Source organism: Pseudophryne corroboree, assembly GCF_028390025.1.
Source record: "Pseudophryne corroboree isolate aPseCor3 chromosome 5 unlocalized genomic scaffold, aPseCor3.hap2 SUPER_5_unloc_2, whole genome shotgun sequence".
In the NCBI taxonomy this organism is placed as follows: Eukaryota; Metazoa; Chordata; class Amphibia; order Anura; family Myobatrachidae; genus Pseudophryne; species Pseudophryne corroboree.
In genome coordinates, this window is record NW_026967599.1 from 194627 (window position 1) to 205776 (window position 11150).

The window sequence follows — 11150 nt, forward strand, 5'->3', positions numbered from 1 at the left end:
GATGATTGGTTGGTACGTTATCACATGGGCTTTCCCTGTACAATGTCAGGAGATGATTGGTTGGTACGTTATCACATGGGCTTTCCCTGTACAATGTCAGGAGATGATTGGTTGGTACATTATCCTCTATATCTCGCCTGGTTTGCTGATGGCGATGCTACAATATATAATACAGCACAGCTATTATAACAATAAAGCCTTTTTCAAAAACTGACTATTCAGATCCCTCAAGTCTACAGAAAACACGAAACGCGTCACGACTGTGGAATATTTAGTGTTTGACATTATGTCACGTTCTGTGCGTCTCCCATATGGTAATACAATGGATTTATGAGATCAGTATCCTAAAATCATTATGCTCTACAGGGAATAATAGAAGTAGAATTCTTGTATGGGTTGTTATTATTACATTACGTTCAGTTGGGTTTCCTGATATTCCATCGTCCTCTGCAGAACCTGCATTGCAGAAGACAGAGGCTCCGGCGCAGCACCTGGGGAGGGCAATGGCTGCTTCTTACACTCTTACTACTGAGTCTCACTAGTTCCTGTAATACAGGTTGAGTATCCCATATCCAAATATTCCGAAATACGGAATATTCCGAAATACGGACTTTTTTGTGTGAGACTGAGATAGTGAAAACTTTGTTTTCTGATGGCTCAATGTACACAAACTTTGTTTAATACACAAAGTTATTAAAAATATTGTATTAAATGACCTTCAGGCTGTGTGTATAAGGTGTATATGAAACATAAATGAATTGTGTGAATGTAGACACACTTTGTTTAATGCACAAAGTTATAAAATATATTGGCTAAAATGACATTCAGGCTGTGTGTATAAGGTGTATGTGTAACATAAATGCATTCTGTGCTTAGATTTAGGTCTCATTACCATGATCTCTCATTATGGTATGCAATTATTCCAAAATACGGAAAAATCCCATATCCAAAATACCTCTGGTCCCAAGCATTTTGGATAAGGGAGACTCAACCTGTATCACTGCTTCCTCTGTATGTGAGGGTGTTTTACTAGACAGGTGAAGGGTTATCACCCCCCCCCCCCCCCCACTCCTTTCCCCTAACTCACTCTCTCTCTCTCTCTCTCTCTATATATATATATATATATATATACTGTATAATTACTAATACCACCTTTAGTTGTCTGTAAGAGTGGTCGTAGCAGTGCAGGAGGCCCGGAGACTGGGTGCCCTTGTACCGCTGCCAGCCAGTCTGCCAGAGAACAGTAACTAATACACAGCAGAGAGTAATGTGTTCTGCTTATATAACAACTCATCAAATGTGTAATAACTTCTTATGTCTGTGAAATTGTTGGCTGCAGCTACAGTATACGGGTCAGTCTCTGCTGTATACGGAGCATGAAATAACTTACTGTAATCTCCACAGGGATCATGGCTGCACCTTGGCTCACCATCTTCCTTCTCCTCAGCTGCCTGGCCTACATGCAGGTTGTGGAAGGTAAATATAGCGAGATATATAGATACACCACCTATATACAGCCTATACATAACCTATATACAGCCAATACACAGCCTATATACAGCCAATACACCACCTATATACAGCCAATACACAGCCTATATACAGCCAATACACAGCCTATATACAGCCTGTACACAACCTATATACAGCCAATACACAGCCTATATACAGCCTGTACACAACCTATATACAGGCTATATACAGCCTGTACACAACCTATATACAGCCAATATACAGCCTATATACAGCCAGTACACAGCCTATATACAGCCTGTACACAACCTATATACAGCCAATACACAGCCTATATACAGCCAATACATAACCTATATACAGCCTATATACAGCCAATGCACAGCCTATATACAGCCAATACACAGCCTATATACAGCCAATACACAGCCTATATACAGCCTGTACACAGCATATATACAGCCAGTACACAGCCTATATACAGCCAATACACAGCCTATATACAGCCAATGCACAGCCTATATACAGCCAATACACAGCCTATATACAGCCAATACATAACCTATATACAGCCAATACACAGCCTATATACAGCCAATGCACAGCCTATATACAGTCAATACACAGCCTATATACAGCCAATACACAGCCTATATACAGCCAATGCACAGCCATTACACAGCCTATATACAGACAATACACAGCCTATATACAGCCAATACACAGCCTATATACAGCCAATACACCACCTATATACAGCCAATACACCACCTATATACAGCCTATATACAGCCAATACACAGCCTATATACAGCCAATACATAACCTATATACAGCCAATACACCACCTATATACAGCCAATACACCACCTATATGCAGCCAATACACAGCGTTTATAAAACTATAAAACCTATATACAACCTATATACAGCCAATACACCACCTATATACAGCCTACATACAGCCAACATACTGTACAGCCTATATACAGCCAATATACTGTACAGCCTACATACAGCCAACATACTGTACAGCCTATATACAGCATAAACACAGCCTATATAAAATTTACATATACAGCCTATATACAATCTATACACAGCTTATAAACAACCTACACACAGTCTATGCACAATCTATACACAACCTACACACAATCTACACACAGTCTATGCACAATAACACAGCCTACACACAATCTATACAAAGCCTACACACAGCCTATGTACAATCTATACACAGCCTACACACAATCTACACACAGTCTATGCACAATAACACAGCCTACACACAATCTATACAAAGCCTACACACAGCCTATGTACAATCTATACACAGCCTACACACAATCTATACACAGCCTACGCACAATCTATACACAGCCTACGCACAATCTATACACAGCCTACACACAATCTATACACAGCCTACACACAATCTATACACAGCCTACACACAGCCTATGCACAATGTATACACAGCCTACACACAATCTATACACAGCCTACACACAATCTATACCCAGCCTACACACAGCCTATGCACAATCTATACACAGCCTACACACAATCTATACACAGTCTACACACAATCTATACACAGCCTACGCACAATCTATACACAGCCTACGCACAATCTATACACAGCCTGCACACAATCTATACACAGCCTACACACAGCCTATGCACAATCTATACACAGCCTACACACAATCTATACACAGCCTATGCACAATCTATACACAGCCTACGCACAATCTATACACAGTCTACACACAATCTATACACAGCCTACGCACAATCTATACACAGCCTACACACAATCTATACACAGCCTACACACAATCTATACACAGCCTACACACAGCCTATGCACAATGTATACACAGCCTACGCACAATCTATACACAGCCTATGCTCAATCTATACACAGCCTACACACAATCTATACACAGCCTACTCACAATCTATACACAGCCTACACACAATCTATACACAGCCTATGCTCAATCTATACACAGCCTACACACAATCTATACACAGCCTATGCACAATCTATACACAGCCTACACACAATCTATACACAGCCTACTCACAATGTATACACAGCCTACACACAATCTATACACAGCCTACACACAATCTATACTCAGCCTATGCTCAATCTATACACAGCCTACACACAATCTACACACAGCCTACACACAATCTATACACAGCCTACACACAATCTACACACAGCCTATGCACAATGTATACACAGCCTACACACAATCTACACACAGCCTACACACAATCTATACACAGCCTACATACAATCTATACACAGCCTACACACAATCTACACACAGCCTACACACAATCTACACACAGCCTATGCACAATGTATACACAGCCTACACACAATCTATACACAGCCTACACACAATCTACACACAGCCTACACACAATCTACACACAGCCTATGCACAATGTATACACAGCCTACACACAATCTATACACAGGCTACACACAATCTATACTCAGCCTACACACAATCTATACACAGCCTACACACAATCTATACACAGCCTACACACAATCTATACACAGCCTACACACAATCTACACACAGCCTACACACAATCTATACACAGCCTACACACAATCTACACACAGCCTATGCACAATGTATACACAGCCTACACACAATCTATACACAGCCTACACACAATCTATACACAGCCTACACACAATCTACACACAGCCTATGCACAATGTATACACAGCCTACACACAATCTACACACAGCCTACACACAATCTATACACAGCCTACATACAATCTATACACAGCCTACACACAATCTACACACAGCCTACACACAATCTACACACAGCCTATGCACAATGTATACACAGCCTACACACAATCTATACACAGCCTACACACAATCTACACACAGCCTACACACAATCTATACACAGCCTACACACAATCTACACACAGCCTACACACAATCTATACACAGCCTACACACAATCTATACACAGCCTACACACAATCTATACACAGCCTACACACAATCTATACACAGCCTACACACAATCTATACACAGCCTACATACAATCTATACACAGCCTACACACAATCTACACACAGCCTACACACAATCTATACACAGCCTACACACAATCTATACACAGCCTACACACAATCTATACACAGCCTACACACAATCTATACACAGCCTATGCACAATCTATACACAGCCTACACACAATCTATACACAGCCTACACACAATCTATACACAGCCTATGCACAATCTATACACAGCCTACACACAGTCATCGGGCATTTTGTTTCACCTGCTGAAAACACACACATTTCACTGAACCTGAGAGAGAGATGTCACTGAACCTGTGTGTTTTTGTGAGAATTTTTTTTTTTTACAGGCAACAAAGGGTGTCATTCCGAGTTTATGGTAGCTGTGCCGATCAGGCACTCAGACATGCGGGGGGATGCCCAGCACAGGGCTAGTCCGCCCGCATGTCATTGCCGCCCCCTCCCCCCCCCCCCCCCGCAGAAGTGCAATAGCATCACACAGCGGCAAAATGCTTTTGCATGTCAAGAGTAGCTCCCGGCCAGCGAAGCACCTGCGGCTGCCCGGGAGATCCTCTTCGCTGCCCGGGTCGCAGCGGCTGCGTGTGACGTCATGCAGCCGCCGCCCCCCCCCCCCCCCACCCCCCCCGACGATTCGGCCACGACTGCATTGGCCGGACCGTGCCCCCTAAACGGCGTCTTAATGCCGCCGTCCAGCCCCCTCCCTCCCAGCGATCGCCTCTGCCTGTCAATCCGGCAGAGGCGATCGCTAGGCAACGACAGCCTTCTATACCAGTATGTATATAATGATGTGACACATAGGACTGTCCTCTATGACACAGGAAGGGCAGACCCCACCCTGACTAGTATCGCTGCCCATCGCTTCCCACACACCCTGTACCTGTACTGTGGGGGGTTCACAGGGGGCGCAGCCGCTAATGCCGCAGCAGAGTGGAAGGAAGAGAGGGGGGTGGGAGGAGAGAGACAGATGGTCAGAAGACCCCAGGCGGTGAGCGCAGCATGTCCCCTCGAGGGCTCGCCACACTTTAGGGCCGGTGGCGACCTATGGTCGCCACAGGGTTCTATTCCCTTTTGGGTGATGGAGTTGACCACCACCTAAGTGGGGAAACCAGTCGGCAGTCGGAGTATTGCGGATGGTGTCGGTATTTCGTAATCGGTATATTGACCGTCGGGATCCCGTCTGGCGGTCAGTTGACTGCCTCCCAGAAAGATAGGGGACAAAAGAGAGAAGGGAGGAGAGGGAGAGAAAAAGAGGAAAAGAGAGGGAGAGAGGGGGAGGAGAGGGAGAGAAGGTGGGAGAGAGAGGAGAGGAGAGGGAAAGAGAAAGAGGAAAAGAGAGGGAGAGAGAGAGAGAGGGGGGGAGGAGAGGGAGGAGAGGGAGAGAAGGTGGGAGAGAGAGGGGGATGGAGAGAAGGTGGGAGAGAGAGGGGGATGGAGAGAAGGTGGGAGAGAGAGGGGGAGGGAGAGAAGGTGGGAGAGAGAGGGGGAGGGAGAGAAGGTGGGAGAGAGAGGGGAGGAGAGAGAGAGAGAGAGAGGGGTGAAGGGAGAGAAGGTCGGAGAGAGAGGGGAGGAGAGGGAGAAAGAGGAAAAGAGAGAGAGGGAGGGAGAGAAGGTGGGAGAGATGGGGATGAAAATGTGGGAGGGAGAGAAGGTGAGAAAAAGAGGGGGAGGCAGAGAAGGTGGGAGAGAGAGGGGGAGGTAGAGAAGGTAGGAGAGAGGGGGGGAGGGTAGGGAGAGAAGGTGGTAAAGAAAGGGGGATGAAAAGAAGGTGGGAGAGAGAGGGGGATGGAGAGAAGGTGGGAGAGAGAGGGGAGGAGAGGGAGATAGAAAGGAAAAGAGAGGGAGGGAGGTGAGGGGAGGAGAAGGAGGGAGAAAAGATGTGAGAGAGTGGGGAAAGGAGAGAAGGTGGGAGAGAGAGGGGGAGAGATAGAAGGTGCGAGAGAGGGGACTAGAGGGAGAGAGAAAGGAAAAGAGAGAGAGGGGGATGGAGGGAGAGAAGGTAGGAGAGAGGGGAGGAGAGGGAGAAAGAGGAAAAGAGAGAGAGGGAAGGTGGGAGAGAGAGGGGATGGAGAGAAGGTGGGAGAGAGGGGATGGAGAGAAGGTGGGAGAGAGGGGATGGAGAGAGGGGAGGGAGAGAAGGTGGGAGAGAGAGGGGGAGAGATAGAAGGTGCGAGAGAGGGGACTAGAGGGAGAGAGAAAGGAAAAGAGAGAGAGGGGGATGGAGGGAGAGAAGGTAGGAGAGAGGGGAGGAGAGGGAGAAAGAGGAAAAGAGAGAGAGGGAAGGTGGAAGAGAGAGGGGATGGAGAGAAGGTGGGAGAGAGGGGATGGAGAGAAGGTGGGAGAGAGGGGATGGAGAGAGGGGAGGGAGAGAAGGTGGGAGAGAGAGAGGGGGAGGGAGAGGTGGGAGAGAGAGAGAGGGGGATGGAGAGGAGGAAGAGAGAGGGGGATGGAGAGAAGGTAGGAGAGAGGGGGAGGGAGAGAAGTTGGGAGAGAGAGAATGTGGGGGAGAGAGGGGGAGGGAGAGAAGGTGGGAGAGAGAGGGCAGGAGAGGGAGAGGAAAAGAGAGAGAGAGAGGTAGGGAGGGAAGGTGGGAGAGTGATATGGAGAGAGAGACGTGGAAAGAGATATATGGAGAGAGATGGAGAGAGCGCTGCTGACTATGAGAAATAGGTCTTGGCATAGCTCCTCCTCTTCCTCTATGCAGTGATATGATTGGCTATATGTAATGAAGTGATTAGCATAAAGTAGGTGGTAAGGCGGTAACCTGCGCTGTGATTGGTAGTTGGCAGCATATCCTGCATACATATTTCCCTATAACAATCTGTGTTAGGGATGTAGAGATCCCTCTCCAGGACATTGGGTGAGAATAAAATGCATCATCATGTATAACATGTGACACTAAACGCAGTCACTAGATCACAGAGCAGCAGAGATAATATGGAAACATGGATGTTATATACATACAGTAATAATGATATAGCCTGAGACGCTCACTGGCCGCTGCCTCATCCTACTCTATGTATAACCCCACCGCCTGTCCTCTCTCTCAGGGAACAAAGCTCGCTCCAGTTGCCCCAATGGATGGTTCTACTACAAGGCAAACTGCTACGGATATTTCCGTTATCCATTAAGCTGGTCAGAAGCAGAGGTGAGAGTATACGCTACAGACCATTGCCCAGCCAATCCTAACCTCTCACCCCAACTGCTAGGCACCTCAAACATCTATCTATCTATCTATCTATCTATCTATCTAATTATCTATCTAATATCTATCCATCCATCTATCCATCTATCTATCTATCTATCTAATTATCTATCTAATATCTATCCATCTATCTATCTATCTATCTATCTATCTATCTATCTATCTATCTATCTATCTAATATCTATTCTATTTTATTCCACCATCCTCTGTTTGTGTTAGTACACCCCCCCGTGTGTTAGTGTTCCATCCTCTGTGTGTGTTAGTACACCCCCCCGTGTGTTAGTGTTCCATCCTCTGTGTGTGTTAGTACACCACCCCGTGTGTTAGTGTTCCATCCTCTGTGTGTGTTAGTACACCACCCCGTGTGTTAGTGTTCCATCCTCTGTGTGTGTTAGTACACCACCCCGTGTGTTAGTGTTCCATCCTCTGTGTGTGTTAGTACACCACCCCGTGTGTTAGTGTTCCATCCTCTGTGTGTGTTAGTACACCACCCCGTGTGTTAGTGTTCCATCCTCTGTGTGTGTTAGTACACCACCCCGTGTGTTAGTGTTCCATCCTCTGTGTGTGTTAGTACACCACCCCGTGTGTTAGTGTTCCATCCTCTGTGTGTGTTAGTACACCACCCCGTGTGTTAGTGTTCCATCCTCTGTGTGTGTTAGTACACCACCCCGTGTGTTAGTGTTCCATCCTCTGTGTGTGTTAGTACACCACCCCGTGTGTTAGTGTTCCATCCTCTGTGTGTGTTAGTACACCACCCCGTGTGTTAGTGTTCCATCCTCTGTGTGTGTTAGTACACCACCCCGTGTGTTAGTGTTCCATCCTCTGTGTGTGTTAGTACACCACCCCGTGTGTTAGTGTTCCATCCTCTGTGTGTGTTAGTACACCACCCCGTGTGTTAGTGTTCCATCCTCTGTGTGTGTTAGTACACCACCCCGTGTGTTAGTGTTCCATCCTCTGTGTGTGTTAGTGCGCCATTCTCTGTGTTTGTCCGTCATCTGACTCTCTGTTCCCAGAGGATTTTTTGCCCATTCATTTCATTCTTCCTCTCTCTTCCCCCTTCTTCCGTAGTTTGACTGCCAAGCGTACGGACATGGTGCCCACCTGGCTTCCATCCTGGATTCTGCGGAGGCCGATATCATCGCTTCCCACATCGCTGCCTATCAGAAGAACCAGCCTGTGTGGATAGGACTCCATGACCCAGAACAGGTAACACTGGGGTAACAGCGGGTACAGACAGAAGGCTGCGTTACAGTGGGACACGGCCTTTGTGCCTAGTGCAGAGTATACTGCCCCCTGTAGAGGAGTCATTGCTGGTGTAATAATGACCCATCAGTGTGCAGTTATAATAAATACATTATATCGGATCACTCACCCTGAGGGATCAGCTCTATAACCTGAATAATGTCAGGACCAGGCCGGAGCCCTTCTGGGGGTAACCTCGTCCCCACCACCTCACGTGCCCCAGCCCCCTGCTGAACAGCAGCTAGTAATGGTGGATAACTAGAACATTCTATAATGGAAGCCTTTCTCCCTGCAGAATCGTCGCTGGAAGTGGAATGACGGATCCATGTACAACTACCGCTCCTGGCTCGCGGGTCAGCCAGACAACAGCGGCGGAGTAGAGTACTGCGGAGAGCTGAACTGCAAAGACAGTGAGTGACCGCTCGCCCCAAATGTCCTCCTATGCCCACTGCAGTGTCCTCATTGTCCCATCTTCCTTCCAGTCATATATAACTCTCTTATACAAGTATGTCTGGTGTTACAGCAGTAGCCGGCTATGACGCAGTATCTCAGGGGTCATTAGCTGGACCCCGGAGCACACACTCCATGTCAGAGTCCATAAGACAAGTGATATGGCCGGTCTAGGGTATACAGAGAGATACGGGAAATGAAGCCGGCACAGCGTAATCTCAGATGGGAATGGTCTATGAATGCCAGTAGCCAATAAGTGGAATCTTCCAGCACTCGCAGAGCCTGATCCAGCCCCCGAGCTGCAGTACACGGGGCAGGTGAGGCGTTGTGTCACCGATCTATAAGTGGTCTGACCGCAGCTGGATGGAGGGGTACAGAACCGGTTACTGTATAAGAACGCTGATTTATTGCTATATGACCGGTACAGAGCTGTGTACACTGAGCTGTCCCATGTAGACGGGCTGTGCCGGTGACACCTGAGAGGGTAATTCCACCACCTGATAGGGCGTCGGGATGGTCAGACCATTCTCTTCCAATGGAAATGTCCTTTCTATTACTGGCGGCCTCTGGAGAGGCATGGATCTATAGCAGAGGTTCTCAAACGCGGCCCTCACGGCACACCAACGCTTCAAGTTTAAAGTATATCCATGCTTGGCCACAGGTGACTTAATTAGCACCTCAGTCAATTTGATGTAACCACCTGTGCTGAGCCATGGCTATACTTAAAACCTGGACTATTGGAGTGCCTTGAGGAGCGCGTGTGAGATCCTCTGCTCTATCACACACCATTATCCAGGTGTGTGTGACATACACGGCCCGCTACGAGGGGATGCGGAGAAGTCTGGGGGTCGCTGGGATCATTGCAGAAGAATAAGATCCATAGCGGCATATGGCGGGATTGTTAGGCTGGACTGAAGCGCTCCGATCATGGCATCTGTGCGCGTGGAAAAACGCGGCTCCCGCAGTCTCATGGTCTTTATGTGATTTTTGTTTTGCAGAGTTCATTAGTTGGAATGACAGCAACTGTAAGCTGGCAAAGCAGTACGTCTGCAAATTCAAACCATGAGATGCACCCCCGATCCCTACCGGAACCTCTACCCGATCCCTACTGATCCCTACCGGAACCTCTACCCGATCCCTACTGATCCCTACCGGAACAACCTCTACCTGATCCCTACTGATCCCTTCTGGGGCGAGAAGCAAGCCCTCATCTTCCATTACATCACGGCGAGGCCACCTAGGGACCACATGGTCGGAAATCCATACATAAGGATAAAGCACGGCGGCGGCATCGCTGCTCGGACCCCCGGGGACAATCTTCCACAGAGCGGCGGCAGATAGACGCACAGTGTGACAATAATAAATCATCAGCTTGTTCATACCTCGTGTTCTGTCTTATTATTGGTTATATACATGATGCAGCGTATTACATACAGGGCGTACACAGCTGATGGAGGTGAGGTTACATTGTGAGTAATCTGCAGTACTATTACCAGGATCAGTATTCCCGGCACCCCGAGAGAGCCGCCGAGACTGCAATCATTCACCTACTGGGCGCTCCAACCAGCAGGGCTGTATGATACTCTACACTATATCCTCTTCTATCTATCTATCTATCTATCTATCTATCTATCTATCTATCTATCTATCTATCTATCTAGCAAAAAAGGAGA

At 47.3% G+C, this 11150-nt stretch overlaps 1 protein-coding gene across 1 annotated transcript; it reads left to right on the forward strand.

Moving 5' to 3' along the window:
* The first annotated feature begins 1406 nt into the window (after positions 1 to 1406).
* LOC134985578 (regenerating islet-derived protein 4-like) lies at positions 1407 to 10840 on the forward strand. Its single transcript, XM_063950400.1, has 5 exons — positions 1407 to 1476; positions 7630 to 7727; positions 8854 to 8991; positions 9323 to 9437; positions 10476 to 10840. The coding sequence occupies exons 1-5, from the start codon at positions 1410 to 1412 to the stop codon at positions 10541 to 10543; spliced, it is 486 nt and encodes a 161-aa protein (XP_063806470.1). The 5' UTR covers positions 1407 to 1409; the 3' UTR covers positions 10544 to 10840.
* The last annotated feature ends 310 nt before the right edge of the window (positions 10841 to 11150 follow it).

Excerpts from the sequence above, each read along its gene's own strand:
- LOC134985578 (XM_063950400.1), top strand. The coding sequence starts at position 1,410 with ATGGCTGCACCTTGGCTCACCATCTTCCTTCTCCTCAGCTGCCTGGCC. Across the intron at positions 1,477-7,629 it reads CTACATGCAGGTTGTGGAAG|GGAACAAAGCTCGCTCCAGT; the intron begins GTAAATATAGCG and ends CCTCTCTCTCAG. Across the intron at positions 9,438-10,475 it reads AGAGCTGAACTGCAAAGACA|AGTTCATTAGTTGGAATGAC; the intron begins GTGAGTGACCGC and ends TTTGTTTTGCAG.